General features: G+C 35.8%; 1 protein-coding gene across 1 annotated transcript in view; it reads left to right on the top strand.

Moving 5' to 3' along the window:
* The window catches only part of GRID2 (glutamate ionotropic receptor delta type subunit 2), a 1625731-nt gene that overhangs the window by 1317366 nt on the left and 285869 nt on the right, over positions 1–22496 (top strand). The window contains exon 12 of the mRNA XM_040237847.1: positions 15987–16125. Coding sequence (XP_040093781.1) covers positions 15987–16125 — 139 coding nt within the window. The remainder of the gene's footprint in view (positions 1–15986; positions 16126–22496) is intronic.

Here is a 22496-nt window from a genome sequence, read left to right as displayed (position 1 = left end):
CCTGCCCCCAATCCCTCCCAGCATCAGAGTCTTTTCCAATGAGTCAACTCTTCACATGAGGTGGCCAAAGTACTGGAGCTTCATCTTTAGCGTCACTCCTTCCAAAGAAATCCCAGGGCTGATCTCCTTCAGAATGGACTGGTTGGATCTCCTTGCAGTCCAAGGGACTCTCAAGAGTCTTCTTCAACACCACACTTCAAAAGCATCAATTCTTCGGCACTCAGCCTTCACAGTCCAACTCTCACATCCATACATGACCACTGGAAAAACCATAGCCTTGACTAGACGGACCTTAGTTGGCAAAGTAATGTCTCTGCTTTTGAATATGCTATCTAGGTTGATCATAACTTTTCTTCCAAGGAGTAAGCATCTTTTAATTTCATGGCTGCAGTCACCATCTGCAGTGACTTTGGAGCCCAAAAAAATAAAGTCTGACACTGTTTCCACTGTTTCCCCATCTATTTCCCATGAAGTGATGGGATGGGGTGCCATGATCTTCGTTTTCTGAATGTTGAGCTTTAAGCCAACTTTTTCACTCTCCACTTTCACTTTCATCAAGAGGCTTTTTAGTGAAGATTAAATAAGAAAATGTTTATAAACTCTTAACACAATGCCTAGTGCATTAGTAAATACTCAACAAATAGAGGCTTTTATTATTTTGTTTCCTGACCTTTGTTTTATAATCTCTTACTTCCTGCTTTTGTCTTGGTTTAAAAGGATTTTTATTTGTTTTGGTTTGCAGTTTCACCCTGAACCCTTTACTTCCTGACCTCCCTTCCTACTTTGTTACATCCATGGTTTTGTTTTATGGCTTAAGTCCAGGAATTTGAATTTATTTCCTGATTTTTTCCATTGCTCATCAATTCAAGCCAAGTTCCTTACTCAGTGACTATAGAGATTCTAGATTGAAAATGCCTTTAGAACTTCCTAAAGAATGTAGAAAACATACCTGAATAACTCATTTTAAAAAAGAGGAGTAGGAAAAGGAGGAGATATTCTTTAAGCAATATGTTAAACTTCATGTGGAATTCTAATGCATTCAGCTTATGTATTCGCATTCACAAACACAGAAATACATGAACTGTTCTTTATACACATTTGCTTATTCAATCAACAGTGTTGAAGAAATTACTGTGATACGAATTATTTTATGTTCTTCAGTTACAGATCCATGTTACATATTGAAATCTATCTAAATATATAGAGCCCATATACTGAATAAATGTCTATATTTTATCTCAATAAATTTTCTGTAACACCAGCACACCAAAATCTCATCTCAAAATAGTATACTAAAAAAAAAAAAAAAGGAGAAAAATTTATTTTTCTTTCTGCTCCTTAAAATGTCCTCCTAATAATTTAAGCCTAAGAATTCTGGAAAACTGGATAAAGAATTTCAGAATTGAGAAGACCACTATTGTTTTTGAAAGACTGAATTCCTTATCTATCAAACTGTAAATCTTACTGTATAGTCAATAAATGAGTTATGATTTTAAAATAATCTCTAGTGGTGATTAACAGGTTACTGGGCATAAATAGCCTTTTAGAGCTTTAAAACATATTTTAGACCTGGCTCTCTTACTATCATTAAAACTGATTGAATATGCATTAGCCTTTTCTAACCTTGTGGAAATAATGACACACATATGCATAAAGCCTAGTTTAAGACCCAATCTCAGAAATTCCAGAGGTAATTAAAGGCTTCGCTTGGAGATTCATTTTACTTTTGATTTCTGTTGACAACTGCTGCTTACCTTTTGAACTTAAATGTTTGTGGGATTAGTAAAATGGGTGCAGTTTTCCCCAGAACCACTGATTGATTGAATCCCTGAAAAAATGGGGTTGATAATGGCCCTAGAATTTATATAGTGGTTTTATATAGTGGCTTAGACCCTGCTATAATTATTTTAAAACATTAAAAGCTAATACATCACTGCAGAGTGGCAGGCCTGACTCAACTGCCATCTAACTTCATGCTCTTTGACAAATGACTCGTTATCCAGACAATGTGGCCTGTCTAAGCACCCGTCCCAGTCCTCATTTCATTACCAAGACTGTACTGAAATCAGTAGGTGACAAAAAAAAAAAAAAAAAAAGTATAAAAACATAAGTAATCATTTTTGAGACCTCCAGAAAATGGTGTTTGGTACATACTTTAAAATGAATTATTCAAAGAATTATGATATATTCCTTGTTCAAAGCATGCGCTATGTTCCTGGTTGGGTTTTTTTTTTTTTTGGTTGGTGAGAATGTTTTCCCCTTTTGCTGAGCAGATAGGCAATTGATACATATTGATATATTAAAAATAGGAACAAAGCATCTAAAATATCAATCAAATAATTTGGTAAGCAAAAATAAACTAGAAGTACATGAAGCCAAATATGGTAGAGATGAGAAAAACTAAGAGATGATATATAAATTGATTTTAAAATTATTAGTTCATCCCTGAGCCAAATTACCTAAAAGCTTCCTGAAGATTTTGAAGGTTTTATCTGGATATCTTTCACCCTTTTTATATTGAATTACTAAAATCTCACTTTACTTTTATAATATCAGATTTTAAAATCTCATGTACTATATGTACACTTAAATCTTTTATCAAAATCTTGGACTTATGTTCTTGAGTCTTATAAACAAAACATACTAGCATATCTAAAAACAAACCAGGAGAGAAAAGATGAGACTATTTGGTTTCTCCTCTTATACGTATATATATACATATATATGCCTATATATATATTTAATAACACTACTAAAATATCACAATGAAACATAATAAAAGCATGAATAAAGAGGCTGAAGATACTTCTAGGAGCACCTCTTAAAGTGTGTGTGTTTTGTAAAATATGAAAAGCATACAAGTTTTGGGAATTCTGAAAGTCAATGAGGATTTGAGATTGTTTCTCCACAGTTGTTGAAATTTAGTTTTGACATCAATGTTCTGAAGATGCAAAGTCTTATTTGTATCATTAAGATTCACAAGGTCCTTATGACAGATATTGAGAAAGGAAAAAGAAAAAGAGATAAGTGAACATATTTTTTTGTTCTATGTAAAAATGGCAGGAAATTCAAGGAAAATGTGTGTCTGCTGATCCATTGTGGTTTATGGTAAAACTGCTTTCATTAACCATTAGTACCATAAAATGCAAATCTATGAGTTAGTGGAAAGCTCAACAAACACCCATATATACTACCAAAACTTCCAACTAAACTGGTCAATTTCAAATTTATAGAAGCTCCTTTAGAAAAAGAACGTCAAATTTCAGTGCCATTTCAGAATCATTGAACAATCTACTACAATTTATATATGCTGTAATCATTTTTTCCAATATAATTGAGTACCAAGCAACTGGTGCAGGGCAGGGGAAAAGAGCATTGATTAAATGAGACCTAGAGAAAAGAATTGCAGCAAGTGTTTCTGTGTATCATCACTTGCCACTGTCCGTGGAGAATTGAAAGTAAACCAGTTTGTGGTGGGGACTCATGGTAGACACTGTATGTATTGCTCATCCATGTTCTTAATGTAGCATTTGAAGGAGCTCATATTTCAGGGAAGCCCTTAACCTCAATTTCCTTGACTATTACTTGAGTTATAACTTGTGTAAAACTATAATGTAGTCTGCCTTACAAACTGAGAACCTGAAATCCTCTTTTAATTGAAATACTAACATCTCAAATGTTTTAATTTTGTAGTATTGAATAGGAAATTGGCTTTCAGTTGGCTGCTTTTTATTCCCTAGCTCATTAGAAACAGTGACAATTTTATAGGAGCTGGAATGGTGAAAACATTATGAAAGTAAAAAAGATGCTAATATTACTTTTTAAGTGTAATGTAATTCAATTTAGTTCTGTAAATCACAGCAATCAGTATTTTGAACTTGTTAAAATCAGGATATAAGGTTTATGTGATATAACCAGCAACCATTTGATTATAACTAATTTTTAATTTAACACTTTTCTAATGTGTTCATCAGAAATATTCTGCAGTATTGAGTTCCATAAACCTTAAGTTTCAAACACTATAAAGTAAAATAAAGTAAAAATAAAAATTAAAAAAAAAATTTAAATTAAAAAAAAGAGTATCTCCTACTGGAAATTCAATGTTGAAATCAAAATTTTTTTATTTAATCAGAAGAACATTCTTATTTTGGGTAAGTATGTATAGGTGGCATTTGTCTGTATAAAAGCAATTTATTAATTAAGCAAAAATGAAATATGTTAAAAATCCATTATTCAGTTTATATAGAACTCTTTAAAACAGAAGTGTATAGGTAATGTTAAAGAGTTGGAAAGAAGGAACCACTATTTATAAGCAGCTTTACATGTATTATAATTACTGTGAAAATGTAAATAATAAGTCAGAGAAGTCTTCCTATGTATGGAAAATTGACATTTTGATTACATGGTCTCATGCCTTCTAGCTTACTTTTGTTTAGCTGCAAATGGACTTATCTGCCAGTCCAGAGCAGTATTTTGTCATTCAACTGAAATGTCAACACTTCAGAAAGACATTAACAGTAGAGGAGGAACACTATCTATCATTATTTGTTCAATAAATATTGTTATAAAAATGTGTTTGAAAATTTTTAACATTTGTATAAGACATAACAAAATTCATTTCTCACCAAATAACTTGTCTTCATGGTTTCCATCCAAAGAAGATGTTTATTACAATGTGGTATATGATGATGTAAAATCCCTACATTTACAAAAATAGGATACTAAGCTATAGTGCAATGACTGGGAAAATGTTCAGCCAGTAAAAATATAATAAGTAAATTACAAAAATATAAGTGTGGCATGACTATTAGCATTAAAAAATTACTTGAGAAAAATTTCCAAAAATATCAAAAATTGCTAAGCTGGTATCCTCTTCAATATTGGGTTTTTGGATCTGTAAACTAGACAAGTTCTAAGAACTCGTTGAGTTCAGTTCAGTTCAGTCACTCAGTCGTGTCCGACTCTTTGCGACCCCATGAATCACAGCACGCCAGGCCTCCCCGTCCATCACCAACTCCCGGAGTTCACTCAGACTCACGTCCATCGAGTCGGTGATGTCATCCAGCCATCTCATCCTCAGTCGTCCCCTTCTCCTCCTGCCCCCAATCCCTCCCAGCATCAGAGTCTTTTCCAATGAGTCAACTCTTCTCATGAGGTGGCCAAAGTACTGGAGTTTCAGCTTTAGCATCATTCCTTCCAAAGAACACCCAGGACTGATCTCCTTTAGAATGAACTAGTTAAGTGGCTTCAAATTCCCAGTCAGCAATTTAGACTAGGTTTTCTTTTTTCAGATCTAGAATTGTTTTGTCCATACATATCAAGAAGTACCTTAGTTGGCTGCCTATTCCACATTTTGGAATCCTGGGATTAGCTACCACTATGGGACTCTGAAGGTCAATACACATCAATTACCATTTGCAACATACCTTATCAGATTATGGTCATTTCACCTTGTCTCTGATAGCTGAACAGATATCTGCAGTCTACACTTAGCATGTATCAACCTGTACTCATTCTGATACCAAGAAATCCAGTTTCATTACAGTATTCCAGTGTCATCTCAGGCCAACAGAGGACAAACACACAGAACTCTTCAGTAATGCTTGGGTTCCACCCCATCCTCTGCATTTCTTAATGTCTTTGTGTAGAGAGTGTTCCTCTCACTAATAACCAAGGAGGTAGACAGGTTGTCCAGAACAGATTCATTCTAACATTTCCACCTCCCTGTATCTCTTCAGTATAACAGGTGTTGTGTATAGGTTATCTACAAAATCCTTTATTGGTTCATCCTTCAATTAGCCAGTCCAATAAACTGTTATCACAATTCCCCAAATCAACATATTAAATACCAAATTGCAGATCATTACTATCCATGACAATATATCTGCCCTAATCAATACTTACATTTATCCTATGTGGTATAAAGCATTTATTAGCAATCTCTGACTTAGTTATGTTGGAATCTAAGTTGTAACCTGGAGACAATGAGGGGTGATGTCGATGAGGAGAGAACTATGATTCCCTGGGTCCAGTCACTAGGAAGCATTTATGCTAGAGAAAGCTGGTTCCCTCAGAAGGGGTGGTTGCTTCCAATACTAAGAAGTTTCAGAGAGATTCAGAAGCTCAAATTTCTTATCAGTTCCCTTGCCTTACTATGAGAGACCACACTGGGCAGAAGATTCAATTAGTATTTGAAGCACAACTCAGCAACTGAGTACACCATTACAGTCAAGCCTTAATCTTATCCTCATTCATATATACCCTGAGACTATATGATTTACGAGAGCGCTTCAAAGCTGCCATCAGCCTCTCAAATTTTCCATTATTTCTGAATTGGGTATTTATTGCCTTCAACTTCTCCTCTAACATTTACATTATTTGAAAACTCCAGAGCAGTTTCTGAAACCACAATCTTTAAAATCACAGTTATTGCCATAGCCACTTCGTCTCCCAGGACCTTGCATTCCACACGTACTCCATCCTATGCCAAAACTGGTGCTAACTGAATAATGATAATGTAACCACAAGCTGTGGGTTGCCAGTGTTCCATTTCCCACAAATATACACTACATAGATAAATGAACAATTCAATCCCAGAATCTCATTTTTGCTCTTATGTTTCATGGGACCTTACATGATACCAGATAGGACATAGATGGTACATTCTGTTTGGGACATTGATGAAAGGTTACTAAAGGAACTCTCTACAGAGATGTAGATGGCGTTTGGAGAAAGTACCAAGAGTTGGTACAGTACCCACTAGTTACAGAGGGAGCTATTATCACTCTTATGTTTAAAGGGTCAAAGAAAGGGAATAGTTACTAAAACTAGAAGAGAGAGTTATCTGAGAGGGCTGCCCAAAAGGGCTGTAGTCTTCAGTAATTGGAAGCAGTTATTGCATTTTTGTCTTTACAGTTATGTCACTAATTTGATATTCTTTCAAGTTCAATTTTATCATTGTTTACATTATTGTTGTTTACTCTTTTTAAAATTTAATGTTCTTTTTATTGTGTGAAACAGATAACAGCTCCACATTTAAAATTAAATAACTAATCAGTCACAGAGATTGTAATTCAGTTCTTATTTCTTTCACTCTTCCACCCCTGCTCTCCATATGTATATACTTTTTGTTATTTTCCAGTTGCTTTATTCTGAAAATGTAAGCACATTTCCACCCCCCCTATTTTTTTTACCCTAAAGTACACTCTGAAAACTGTTTTGGATGGTGCTTTTCTCTGGAAGTTCCTTGAAATTGCTTTAATTTTCTAAACCAGATAGATTTCACGATCATCTTCTGAGACTGAGAATGGGAATATGGAATTTGTGGTATTAGAAGAGAGAGAAACTGGAATTCTTATCAAAGAGAGTGAAGAAGAGAAAAAATTAGAGATACCAGGGGAATATTTCATGAAAAGACAGGCACAATAAAGGACAGAAATGGTATGGACCTAACAGAAGCAGAAGATACTAAGAACAGGTGGCAAGATACACAGAACTGTATAAAAAAGATCTTCACGACCAAGATAATCACAATGGTGTGATCATTCACCTAGAGCCAGACATCCTGGAATGAAAAGTCAAGTAAGCCTTAGGGAGCATAACTACAAACAAAACTGGTGAAGGTGATGGAATTCCAGCTGAGCTATTTCAAATCCTGAAAGATGATGCTGTGAAAGTGCTGCACTCAATATGCCAGCAAATTTGGAAAACTCAGCAGTGGCCATAGGACTGCAAAAGGTCAATTTTCATTCCAATCCCAAAGAAAGGCAATGCCAAACAATGCTCAAACTACCTCACAATTGCACTCATCTTACACATTAGCAAAGTAATGCTAGAAATTCTCCAAGCCAGGCTTCAATGAACCGTAAACTTCCAGATGTTCAAGCTGGATTTCGAAAAGGCAGAGGAGCCAGAGATCAAATTGCCGACATCTGTTTGATCACTGAAAAAGCAAGAGAGTTCCAGAAAAATATCTACTTTTGCTTTATTGACTATGCCAAAGCCTTTGACTGTGTGGATCACAACAAACTGTGGAAAATTCTTCAAGAGATGGGAATACCAGACCACCTGGCCTGCCTCCTGTGAAATCTGTATGCAGGTCAGGAAGCAAAAGTTAGAACTGGATATGGAACAACAGACTGGTTCCAAATTGGGAAAGGAGTACATCAAGGCTGTATATTGTCACCCTGTTTATTTAACTTATATGCAGAGTACATCATGAGAAATGCTGACTGAATGAAGCTCAAGCTGGAATCAGGATTGCCAGAAGAAATAACAATAATATGCAGATGACACCACGCTAATGGCAGAAAGGGAAGAAGAACCGAAGAGCCTCTTGATGAAAGTGAAGGAGGAAAGTGGAAAAAAGTTGGCTTAAATCTTAACATCAGAAAACTAAGATCATGGTGTCTGGTCCCATCACTTCATGGCAAATAGATAGGGAAGCAATGGAAACAATAACAGACTTTATTTTGGGGGGCTCCAAAATCAGTGAAAGATAAATTAAAAGATACTTGCACCTTGGAAGGAAATTTATGACCATCCTAGACAGCATATTAAAAAGCAGAGACATTACTTTGCTGACAAAGGTCCATCTAATCAAAGCTGTGGTTTTTCCAGTAGTCATGTATGGATATGAGGTTAGGACTATAAAAGAAAGCTAAGTGCTGAAGAACTGATGCTTTTGAACTGTGGTGTTGGAGAAGACTCTTGAGAGTCCCTTGGACTGCAAGGAGACCCAACCAGTCAATCCTAAAAGAAATCAATCCTGAATATTCATTGGAAGGACTGATGCTGAAGCTGAAACTCCAATAGTTTGGCCACCTGATGGGAAGAACAGACTCATTTGAAAAGACCCTGATGTTGGGAAAGATTGAAGGTGGGAGGAGGAGACCACAGAGGATGAGATGATTAGATGGCATCACTGACTTAATGGGCATGAGTTTGAGTAAACTCTGGGAGTTGATGATGGACAGGGAGTCCTGGCATGCTGCAGTCCATGGGGTTACAAAGAGTTGGACATGACTGAGCAACTGAACTGACCTCAATATGACTGTGAGGCTGCATTAAAGACTCACTTAGAGTTTATAGACATGAATTTAGAATGAGTTGTTCAAGACAGAGCCAAGAAAGAGTTGGATTTGACTGGTGTTTGGGCTCTGCTGAAAGGATTTCCCAGGTTGGGCAGTGGTAAAAGAATCTGCCTGCCAGTTCAGGAAGAACAGATTTGATCCCTGGGTTGGGAAGATCCTCTGGAGTAGGAGGAAATGGCAACCCCCTCCTGTATTCTTGCAGGGAAGATGCAACTGAGCATGAGAGGGTTTCAAAGGAATGGAGGAAAAATGCAGTGTTGATCACAACAAATCACTGGATTTAAGCTGGGTAAGAGGGAACTATATATAATAGGATTAGGGTCTCATAGTGAAAACATGGTAGAATAGAATAGATCTTAGATAGAATGGGAATGTCAACTTGATGAGGGGAGGAAACTCAAAAGATAAAAGATGGCATAGGAGCATGGATTGCTTGAAATTGAGATTGTAAAGAGGTCAGAGTTATTTTTAATAAAGGTGTTTCTACTAAAATAAATATAAAAGGAGTACATTTTCATTAAGTAGAAAATAATCATACAAATAATAAAAATGAAATACTATTAAATTCTAATTAGACTCTGTTGCCTGCCAAAGGTATTTTGAGATTTTCATTCCCTTTATGAAAACAGATTTGAAATTTTAAACAGAATTATTATCACCAAGCTGAGGCTTTGTGCTTGCCATAATAAAAAAATACTGAAAGATAATTGTAAATAGAATAATTTCCTTGCCATAAACACTGTAATTTCCTGCTGTCCTTCTCTCCCACCTCAAACCATACGTTGTAAAGCCTACACTGCCTTCAGATAATGGACATAGTAACCTCACTAACTCCAAACCTTGTGGGTATCTCACATGCTCCTCCTTATTACCTCCATTTCCTCCACCAAAAGAAAAAATTATTAAAGCATTTACAAATCTCATCACAGGCAGACTCTTAAGTCTATTTATGAATGCACTTCAAAGAACAGATTAATACATAAATATGATTGACATATCTTATGCATTTAGGAGATATGTACATCATCACCAATCCTTCAGTGTAAGACATTGCCTTGACAGTGGCTCATTGCCAATATATCCTTATTCATATTTTCTAACTGTGATTTTGTATGTATAAAAGATTCTAATATTTACCAACACACCACTTGACCAACTTATTTGAACATATTCAATCATCCCTAACACTGGAAAATTTCTATTTGCTATAAGTGTTTTTACCTATTGTGCTAGTAACCTAATTTCAATAAGGATCCAATTTTTGGGGAAAAAAATGTTTATAAGGAAAGATAATAATGAATTTTCTTCTTCTATTTTTTTCTTGATCATACTTCATTAAAAAATGGAATCACAGTCCCAGATTATGTAATAAACACTTGAGAAATTTTTTGTTTTTTTTTTTTTTTTTACTTTGTGAGTTTTTAAACCTTCAAGAAGCTGATTTACCAAGCAATGAAATTGGAAAATCTTCAACAATTACTTTTCTGTATTTTCAGGCAAACACAAAAATGTATGTATATTCCCACAGAAAAAGACTTAGAACAACATTTTTTTTGCCTTGCTCAGGTAAAATTATCAAGTTCCATAATCTTGCCTGAGGGAAAAACATTATTTTACTTCTTTAACAACCTTTATAAGTAAGATAATATATAAAGTGGTAAGGTTGATGTACTTTTTGAGGTGGGAAACCAGTCACGTCAAAATGCAAATCTGTGTAAAGAACATTTCTCTTACTGCAGAAGGATCACTTTGGAAAATACGAATTCTACACACTTCTGCAGAGTGACACTGTAGGGAGACCTCAAACTCACCAAGGGGTTATAGAATCAAAATGCCCAACTCTGGAGTCAGACCCTTTTACACCGTAAAGTGTCAGGAATGGCCAGCCTAATTTCTGCCATGCTTTAGCAATGTAAGGTTGTTTTTTTTAATTTAGCAGGTAATTTTTTTTTTGTTTTTTACCTGTCTTCTAGCCTTCAGAATCTATGAAAATATTTTCTTTTTTCAAATTGTGGACAAAAAAAAAAAACAGAATAAAGGGAAAAAAATAGTTTTTATTAAACTCACCATTCTCTCTTTTTACTCTTTTACTTCTTTTATTTAGTTTTTTCTTTAATTATGAAATACTATGTAAGTACAGAAAGTGCACAAAACTTAAAAGTGCAGCTCAGTGAATTACCAGCAATGGAATCCCCGTATAACTGCCACCTAGGAAAAGATAGAACATTACCTGTAACACAACCCCGATTTCCCTATCTCAACCATTATTCTACAGTTTACCACTCATAAGATTATCAGCACTACCATTCATGATGTCTACTTTTGAACAATTATCATACTGTGTGCATTCTTTTACTCAATATTTAGTTTGTGAAATCCATTCATGGTCTTATAAATGAAATCTGTTCATTTTCATTTCTATATACTATTATTTCATTGTTCTCTGTATATGTGTGTGAGAGAAAAATTTATATCTTTATAATACCGAGTCTTTGATCAATAAACACGATGTATCTGTCCATTTATTTAACCTTCTTTTATTGCACTCAAGAAAGTTTTATAGATTTTCATGTAGAGATCTTCCACATCTTTATTTCTAGATATTTTATATTTTTAGTATTATTGCAAATAGTGCATATTTTTTAATTTCATGTCTTAAGTGTTACTGGTGTATGCATGTCTGATTATTCTTGAACGTTGACTCTGTACCATAGTAAACTGATAGCTGACATTAATTTTAGTAAGTCATTTCATATTCTCTTAGATTTTCTATATACATATCACATCATCTCTAACCCTTAACTTTTATTTCATTCTCTCTAATTCCTTAGTATTTTTTCTTTCTTTATTTTCTTGGCATATTGTACTGTGCTGTTTATTGCCTACAATTAAATGTTGAATAGAAGTGGTAAAACTCACAGCCTTTAAGATAGGCTTTAAAAATGCTTTCTTTGTTAGTAAGTATGACATTTTCTGTCGGCTTCCTGAAAATACTCTTTGTGAGACTAAGAATTATTTCCAGTTTGCTGGAGTATTTCTAGGTTTTCAGTATTTTTATGATTAGATGTTAAATTTTATCTGTGCTTTTTCTATTTCTACCAAGATGATTATAGGGTTTTTCTCCTTTATAGTGCTAATGTAGTGAATTTTAATGATTTACTTTTAGATGCCAAACAACATTTGCTTTCATTTAATAAACTCATCATGCCTATTTATTTTTGCAATTTTCAGTTTACTAATTTATGTAAGTCTTTTTTATCTACAATTATATGGAAGATTAGCTTGTCATTCTCTTTACTTGGAATAACCTTTTCAGATTTTGTTTACAAAAGTTGTGTCTTCTTTATAAAATATATGGACTAGTATCTTGCTTTTTTCTAATCTTAGAAAGAATTTTTGTAAAATTAGACTTAATTATTGCTAAAATATTGGGTAGATTTTTTCCAAAAAGTCTGAAAACAATCTACTAGTCTTAAGTATTTTGATGAGTAGATTTTATTGTGGATTCAAAGTCTTTAATACTTATAAGATCATTGAAATGTTTTATTTCTTTTGGTAGCAATTTTTATACAAATTTGTCCATGTCATCTCAATTTTCATATTAATTGGCATTGAACTGTGCATATGATCCTCCTCTTTTATCCTAATATCTCCAACATTTGTAACAATATACCCTTTTAACTCCAATTTTGTGCCTTATTTTCTTGATCAATCTTAGGAGCTTTTTTTTTTTTTTTTGCTATTTTTAAATATTTATTTATTTTTATTAAAGGATAATTTCTTTACAACATTGTGTTGGTTTCTGCCATACATCTACAGCTTTTTATAAATATTTCCAAAGGACCAAACTTCTGTTGGATCATCCCTCTCTATTGTGTTTATCTAGTTTTATCTAGTTTACTAATTTCTGCTCCTATATTTATTATGTCCCTCCTTATGTGTTCTTTAGGTTTAATTTGCTTTTCTTTTAACTTCTTGAAATTGATGAGTAGCTCATTGATTTTCAGACTTCTTTTCTTATAGAAGTTGTGAATTTCCCTTCAAAGACAAATTTAGTTGCATCCTGTCTGGTATCAAAATGTGGAGTTTTGGTTTGGAGTATTTTTATTATCACTAACTTCAAAATATTTTTTTACCTGTCTTGTGATTTTTCTCCAACCCGTGGCATAATAGAATTGTAATTGTTGATTTCCAAACATATGAGGGTTTTCTGTTTTTCTTAGCTCCATCCCTATTTGGCAAGCCCTGGGCCTTAATTTTTATAGCCACCTGATTTTGAAGGCTTTCAAAAGCATTGGTCAGCATCTCAGTTTCTTATCTTCTTGTTAAATTGGCATTTATCCCTTAGTAGAAAACAGGCCTAACTACCAGGTGACATTTCTGAACTTCTTCAGAATCTTCATCTTCTAATTTTTTACTGCTTCTTTAGCTCTCAAATGCAATATTTGTTTTTTATTTTTTTTTCTAGTTGCTATCAGTAGGAGGATTGTTTCGAATTTTTCCTAATTACAAATGTTAGGAGTCAAGATTACCGTTACTTTTAGTATGTGATTTCTTAGTACAGATATCAAATAAAATGTCATTTTATGTGGACACCCCAAGAAATTTGAATTTCCAAATTTCAGACTTCATGCCACAGATGAGGAAAGCTCAACAAATATTCTTTCTTATGTGTGATAACAACTCAAATCGAGGGTGAAGTCTTCATGGATACAAACCTTCAATTAGCCTTTTCAGTCATGAATTTATTGTTCTACTTTTGTTACATTTATTAACATCTTCCGGTCTTTAGCAATCATCTTGCTCAAATTTATTATTATTTTTTCAATTAGTCATTTTTCTAGGAAGTCCCCGTTTGGTTTAAAAATGAGCATTTTATTTTTCTTTCATCTTTTAAAAGCCAAGTGAATATTTCCGTTGCTTTGGAGAAGAAAGTATCCAAAATGCATCATAACTCCTTTTGAAAAAATGTGTTCCAGCTATCAGAGGTTAGCCTATTCTGAGTATATCAGGAAAATAGCTCAGGTCATACCCACAGGGTATGTTTGTACTACACTGAAAGTTTAAAGGTATTAATATTACACAGTGAGAATTAGTGGTTGGCATAAAAATCTGCCTCATATGATAATTAATTAAATCCTGTTAAGCAATTCACATATTGATGTACCTAGGCAAAAGTAGTATTATATCTCTTTAATTTATTTTTACACTTAGCTACTGCTACTGCTAAGTCACATCAGTCGTGTCCGACTCTGCAACCCCATAGACGGCAGCCCACCAGGCTCCTCCATCCATGGGATTTTCCAGGCAAGAGTACTGGAGTGGGGTGCCATTGCCTTCTCCGTTACACTTAGCAGAAAACTAATTTATTTTAGAAAGATTATTAACTTCATATAAAACATGTATTCATTTAGCAAATATTTACCCACCTAATATGAGGCAAAAACTGTTATGTTAGAAACCATATAATGAGGAAGAAGAGAAAATAAAAATATATAAAATATATGAAAATTTTTTATTTAAAAAAATGAGATGGCTGAAAGAATGGGGTTGTGGGAATTATTTTAGATAGAATGACAAAGTGTTTGTGAAGAAGTATCATCTGAGCAGAAACTTAAATATTTTAAAAGGAGAGTCATTTTTAAGTTAAAGAACAGAGAATTCCAGGCATACAAATTGCAAGTACAAAGGCCCTCAGACAGAAATCATTGTGGCCCCTTACAAGAAACTAAAGGAAGGACATTCAGAGAGTGGGAAAAGGTAAGTCAGAAAGTGGATCTGAGATTAGTTCATGTAGGACCTGGTGAACTTTGATAGAGATTTCAGATTTTCTTTCTTTCTTTTTTTTTTTATTTGTGAGTGATAGGAATCCACTGGAAATTTGGATCAGGAGAATACGATGATTTCGTTTTCACTTTTAAAAAGTTTCATGGTGATAGACTTAAGAGTGGTAGCTCCTGGAATGTAAACAAGTAAACTGGCTAAGCGGTTCAGTAGTGGCACTGATATATATACAGTACTGTGTGTAAAATTGATAGCTGGTGGGAACCTGCTGTATGTCGCAAGGAGCTCAGCTTGGTGCTCTGTGATGACCTAGAAGGGCAGGATGGAAGTGAGAAATGTGAGGGAAGTTCAGGAGGGAGGAGATATATGTATTCAGTTCAGTCGCTCAGTCGTGTCCGACTCTTTGCGACCCCATGAATCGCAGCACGCCAGGCCTCCCTGTCCATCACCAACTCCCGGAGTTCACTCAGACTCACATCCATCAAGTCAGTGATGCCATCCAGCCCTCTCATCCTCAGTCATCCCCTTCTCCTCCTGCCCCCAATCCCTCCCAGCATCAGAGTCTTTCCAATGAGTCAACTCTTCACATGAGGTGGCCAAAGTACTGGAGTTTCAGCTTTAGCATCATTCCTTCCAAAGAAATCCCAGGGTTGATGTCCTCCAGAATGAACTGGTTGGATCTCCTTGCAGTCCAAGGGACCCTCAAGAGTCTTCTCCAACACCACACTTCCAAAGCATCAATTCTTCAGCGCTCAGCCTTCTTCACAGTCCAACTCTCATACATATAGCTAATTCACTTCATTGTACAGTGAAAACCAACACAACATTGTAAAGCAATTACCTTCCAATTAAAAAATAAATAAACAGCTATAAAAATTGGGGGGGAAAAGTACAGCTAGCTATGCTTTTTCCGGATCCTTGAAATTCTTTGTTTAATCATTAAAAATTACCCAAAAAAATTGGTGAACATAAGCAAACTACAGAGATCTACACTGACGTTATGTAGAAAGATTCTCATTACTTAAAAGTTAACTTATATTGACTGTGTATGACCTCAAAGTCTCAATAAATACTTGTTGATGTTCTTTTATTCTCTGCTTCCTTCCACAGGTGGAGAAGTCCCATATACAACTCTGGCCACCCGAATGATGATGGGGGCTTGGTGGCTGTTTGCTTTGATTGTCATCTCATCTTACACTGCAAATCTTGCAGCTTTCCTCACCATCACCCGCATTGAAAGCTCCATCCAGTAAGTAGACAAAGATTCCACTAGATGCAAAATATGGGAAGTGACAGAAGAGGCCAGAGCTATTTAAATAAGTATGTGGTGTCTGATAATAAATTTAGAACTTCCTTTTGAGTAAAGGCTCAATTTTGTGATGTGCAGACATCATAAATAGTCAAATTCCTGAAAGTACAGTTTTGGTGGAGCACTTTTTATAAAATAAAATTCTGGGTATAATTTGAATGTTGCTTACATTTTCTTGGAAGAATAAGACATATTCAGATTTTTAACTTCTGTAAAATATGACTATGTCTCAGCAGTATTATAAAAAAGAAGGAAAAAGGAGTCATACTAAAATATGTATGTATGTTTATGTGTGTGTGTGTATATATATATATATATATATATATATATATGAAGGTTGACACTCATGCCTTGAATCTATCCCATTATGCATTTTCTGAGTAGATAGTTAGGTAGACACTAGGAAATTGAGAGATAAAAGACAGGTAGGGAGGGAGGGAAAGAGAGAGAGTGCTAACCAAGAAGTAAAACCACATTCTGTCTCTTCATTGCATTATAGCTAATACGAATATTACTGCTGCTGTTTTTCCAGTTGCAATGGTGGTAAATTGTCATTAACTATGATGTACTGGAGAAGGCAATGGCACCCCACTCCAGTACTCCTGCCTGGAAACTCCCATGGACGGAGGAGCCTGGAAGGCTGCAGTCCATGGAGTCGCTAAGAGTCGGATGCGACTGAGTGACTTCACTTTCACTTTTCACTTTCATGCACTGGAGAAGGAAATGGCAACCCACTCCAGTGTTCTCGCCTGGAGAATCCCAGGGACGGGGGAGCCTGGTGGGCTGCCGTCTATGGGGTCGCACAGAGTCGGACACGACTGACGTGACTTAGCAGCAGCAGCAGCATGATGTAATTTTGAATCCTGAAAGCTTCCTGAGTCAATGCTGCATTTCACAAATGGCGTTCCTGTGAGCCCTGAGAAGCCACGGGCCTTTGATTTACTGGGGCCGGTTTTACTCTGTGTGATTTCTAGCCATAAGGTCTGGTCAGTGCCACAGTCCAACTTGTGCCTCATAATGCTCTATATCTGGTTTTAAGAAAATGTTTTCTGAAAATGTTTTATTAATCCAAAAACAAGGTAGTTTGAACATTTCCACAGTTAAAAAACATTTTTTTCTCAACAAAGCTGACAGTTTGAAGATTAGAATAATTAGCTTTGTCAAGGAATTCATTAGAGATTTAATTCATCCTTAAGAGTCAGTATGAGTTCTTCTTGCCTTTAAAAAATATGTAAATGAATTCCATTAGTAGGTACAAAATTATTATAGCACAATACTAAATATAAAATCAAGAATTAGTGATCTAAAAGAAATAGGGTATTTTTAAATTGCTTATGGTATATAAATTGAAAACCCCCAAATCAAATTCATGCGTCAATTATTTAATCCATTTATGAAAATGATGTCTCCAACTTCTCTCATCAAATCTTAGTCTTCAAGTCATTTTCCTAGTTATTTCTTTGGTGCAGAACCTCCATATCCTTTCAACTTACTATCTTTGTATCGTAGCCAGTTCTGTGTGTGACATAAGTTATAAATGATGCAGAGTGAAGCTCATGGAAAATGTAAACTGGTGACCCTATCATATTCCTATTTTAAGCAATAATGATAATGAATATAAAGTTCCAGCCCAAGAAAACAATGAGTTAGTAAAATTATGCAAGTAAAAAACATTTATTGAGCACTTAAGAGATGACAAACTTTTTGCTAGATGTTTGACATTCATTGGCTCATTTAATGCTTTAATGGTTCAGTTCAGTTCAGTCACTCAGTCGTGTCTGACTCTTTGTGACCCCATGAATTGCAGCACACCAGGCCTCCCTGTCCATCACCATCTCCCAGAGTTCACTCAGATTCACGTCCATCGAGTCTCTGATGCCATCCAGCCATCTCATCCTATGTTGTCCCCTTCTCCTCCTGCCCCCACTTCCTCCCAGCATCAGGGTTTTTTCCAGTGAGTCAACTCTTCTCATGATGTGGCCAAAGAACTGGAGTTTCAGCTTTAACATCATTCCTTCCAAAGAACACCCAGGGCTGATCTCCTTCAGAATGACTGGTTGGATCTCCTTGCAGTCCAAGGGACTCTCAAGAGTCTTCTCCAACACCACAGTTCAAAAGCATCAATTCTTCGACACTTAGCTTTCTTCACAGTCCAACTCTCGCATCCATACATGACCACTGGAAAAACCATCAGCCTGGACTAGATGGACCATTGTTGGCAAAATAGTGTCTCTTCTTTTGAATATGCTATCTAGGTTGGTCATAACTTTTCTTCCAAGGAGTAAGCGTCTTTTAATTTCATGGCTGCAATCACCATCTGCAGTGACTTAGGAGCCCCCAAAAATAAAGTCTGACACTGTTTCCACTGTTTCCTCATCTATTTCCCATGAAGTGATGAGACCGGATGCCATAATCTTCATTTTCTGAATGTTGAGTTTTAAGCCAACTTTTTCACTCTCCACTTTCACTTTCATGAAGAGGCTTTTGAGTTCCTCTTCACTTTCTGCCATAAGGGTGGTGTCATCTGCATATCTGAGGTTATTGATATTTCTCCCAGCAATCTTAATTCCAGCTTGTGCTTCTTCCAGCCCAGCGTTTCGCATGATGTACTCGGCATATAAGTTAAATAAGCAGGGTGACAATATACAGCCTTGACGTACTCCTTTTCCTATTTGGAAACAGTCAGTTGTCCATGTCCAGTTCTAACGGTTGCTTCCTGACCTGCATACAGGTTACTCAAGAGGCAGGTCAGGTGGTCTGGTATTCCCATGTCTTTCAGAATTTTCCACAGTTTATTGTGATCCACACAGTCAAAGGCTTTGGCATAGTCAATAAAGCAGAAATAGATGTTTTTGTGGAACTCTCTTGCTTTTTCCATGATCCAGCGGATGTTGGCAATTTGATCTCTGCTTCCTCTGCCTTTTCGAAAGCCAGCTTGAATATTTGGAAGTTCACGGTTCACATATTGCTGAAGCCTGGCTTGGAGAATTTTGAGCATTATTTTCCTAGCGTGTGAAATGAGTGCAATTGTGCAGTAGTTTGAGCATTCTTTGGCATTGCCTTTCTTTGGGATTGGGATGAAAACTGAGCTTTTCCAGTCTTGTGGCTACTGCTGAGTCTTCCAAATTTGCTGACATATTGAATGCAGCACTTTCACAGCATCATCTTTCAAGATTTGAAATACCTCAACTGGAATTCTTTCACCTCCACTAGCTTTGTTTGTAGTGATGCTCTCTAAGGCCCACTTGCCTTCACATTCAGGGATGTCTGGCTCTAGGTGAGTGATCACACCATCGTGATTATCTTGGTCTTGAAGATCTTTTTTGTACAGTTCTTCTGTGTATCTTGCCACCTGTTCTTAGTATCTTCTGCTTCTGTGAGGTCCATACCATTTCTGTCCTTTATCGAGCCCATCTTTGCATGAAATGTTCCCTTGGTATCTCTAATTTTCTTAAGAGATCTCTAGTCTTTCCCAATCTGTTGTTTTCCTCTATTTCTTTGCATTGATTGCTGAAAAAGGCTTTCTTATCTCTTCTTGCTATTCTTTGGAACTCTGCATTCAGATGCTTATATCTTTCCTTTTCTCCTTTCCTTTTCACTTCTCTTCTTTTCACAGCTATTTATAAGGCATCCCCAAACAACCATTTTGCTTTTTTGCATTTCTTTTCCATGGGGATGGTTTTGATCCCAGTCTCCTGTACAATGTCACGAACCTCATTCCATAGTTCATCAGGCACTCTATCTATCAGATCTAGGCCCTTAAATCTATTTCTCACTTCCACTGTATAATCATAAGGGATTTGATTTAGGTCATACATGAATGGTCTAGCAGTTTTCCCTACTTTCTTCAATTTAAGTCTGAATTTGGCAATAAGGAGTTCATGATCTGAGCCACCACAGTCAGCTCCTGGTCTTGTTTTTGTTGACTGTATAGAGCTTCTCCATCTTTGGCTGCAAAGAATATAATCAATCTGATTTCAGTGTTGACTATTTGGTGATGTCCATGTGTAGAGTCTTCTTTTGTGTTGTTGGAAGAGGGTGTTTGCTATGACCAGTGCATTTTCTTGGCAAAACTCTATTAGTCTTTGCCCTGCTTCATTCCATATTCCAAGGCCAAATTTGCCTGTTACTCCAGGTGTTTCTTGACTTCCTACTTTTGCATTCCAGTCCCCTATAATGAAAAGGACATCTTTTTGGGGTGTTAGTTCTAAAAGGTCTTGTAGGTCTTCTTAGAACCGTTCAGCTTCAGCTTCTTCAGCGTTACTGGTTGGGGCATAGACTTGGATTACTGTGATATTGAATGGTTTGCCTTGGAAACAAACAGAGATCATTCTGTCATTTTTGAGATTGCATCCAAGTACTGCATTTTGGACTCTCTTGTTGACCATGATAGCTACTCCATTTCTTCTGAGGGATTCCTGCCTGCAGTAGTAGATATAATGGTCACCTGAGTTAAATTCACCCATTCCAGTCCATTTTAGTTCTCTGTCTCCTAGAATGTCGACGTTCACTCTTGCCACCTCCTGTTTGACCACTTCCAATTTGCCTCGATTCATGGCATCAGAGGGCAGACACACTGAAACCATACTCACAGAAAACTAGTCAATCTAATCACACTAGGACCACAGCCTTGTCTAACTCAGTGAAACTAAGCCATGCCCGTGGGGCCACCCAAGATGGGCGGGTCATGGTGGAGAGGTCTGACAGAATGTGGTCCACTGGAGAAGGGAATGCCAAACCACTTCAGTATTCTTGCCTTGACAACCCCATGAACAGTATGAAAAGACAAAATTATAGGATACTGAAAGAGGAACTCCCCAGATCAGTAGGTGCCCCATATGCTACTGGAGATCAGTGGAGAAACAACTCCAGAAAGAATGAAGGGATGGAGCCAAAGCAAAAACAATACCCAGTTGTGATGTGACTGGTGATAGAACAAGGTCTGATGCTGTGAAGAGCAATATTGCATAGGAGCTGTACCACACTAGTCCCCATTCCATGCCCTTGTGTGTTTGTATGACCAGCTGTTCCTAGGGAACATTATAAAGGATGTGTCATAGCCTTGCTCATTGTTAAGTATAGTAATGTAAATAATGACATTCTTCAAATGCTCGATTTGTTTGAGGAAATAAAGTATCAAAAGTTAGGAGATTTTTGTGTTGGGTCAGTTCTATAAGTGAATATCCCAACATGAGTTAATTACATCTATAACTGATACCTGCCTTTCAAAGTAAGATTGCTTGGCACAACCAGTCAATAGAAATTGCACTGAAAGAAACAGTTTTTAAAAATCAAAATGGGGTATTTTATCTCACTAATATACTTCTCATCAACTTTAACATGCTGTATTTTAAGACTACTTAAAGCCGAAAATTTGTGTATCTCAGATTTGACTTTGAAACATTTTAAAACAAGTAAATAAAGAAAAACTTAGATAACTCATTTGATACAGTATACAACAATAATCATAAATAAAAATTATGGACAATATTCACTGAGAATTTATTATGAATTTATTAAGCATATTATGTATACCCCCTTCAGTGTTCAAAATTACCCTAATAATACAATTACTACTATTATTCCTACTTTGTAGATGAAAAAAACAGCAATTTGGAAGTTAAATGCTCACTATCACATTGTGAATAATGTCAGAGCCGAAAATCCACCCCATGTTAGTCTAATACCAGTTCATGACTTTACTTACTGAAGTTTTTCTTTATTTTACAGTTTGTCTCTTAATGATTATTACAATTTGTTTGCTCGATCCACTGTTTCACTGGGTTTGTAGGCCTCATGGTGTTGTGTATCTGACCTATTTGGTCATTACCGACTTTGCTAGCATTTATTTATATCTAGACTTTCATGTAATAGCAATGGGAGCAAAAGTCTCTATCAAATTTTTACACCGATAGGTTTCTCTAAAGTAAAATTTAATGGAAACAGATCATAATTGCACATGATGTTTCCCTCAAGTGTAGTTCCACAATCCAAAATAAGTGAACGTTCATTTTTTTAACAAATTATTTCTTTCAAATGCCAACTCACATTATTAAAAGCCAACTGTGAGTATAATAAACCTCCCCTTCCTTCTAATCTTATCACTAGACTAATTATAAAAGAGGAAAACTGGAGCCAAATAAGTTAAAAGAAGCCTGAGTCTCTCTCCAAACTTGAAGATATCTTCTAATTTCATGCTTCAGCTGTGTTGGTAAACATAATTGCAATGTTTCTTGGAAATATTCAAAGTTGCATTTATAATTGATGTCAAACTTTCTTGGAAAATTCTCATTTTTCTTAGAAAAGATAGA

This window comes from Oryx dammah, unplaced genomic scaffold (assembly GCF_014754425.2).
Source record: "Oryx dammah isolate SB20612 unplaced genomic scaffold, SCBI_Odam_1.1 HiC_scaffold_3, whole genome shotgun sequence".
NCBI classification, from domain to species: domain Eukaryota; kingdom Metazoa; phylum Chordata; class Mammalia; order Artiodactyla; family Bovidae; genus Oryx; species Oryx dammah.
This window is presented reverse-complemented; position numbering and strand designations above follow the sequence as displayed.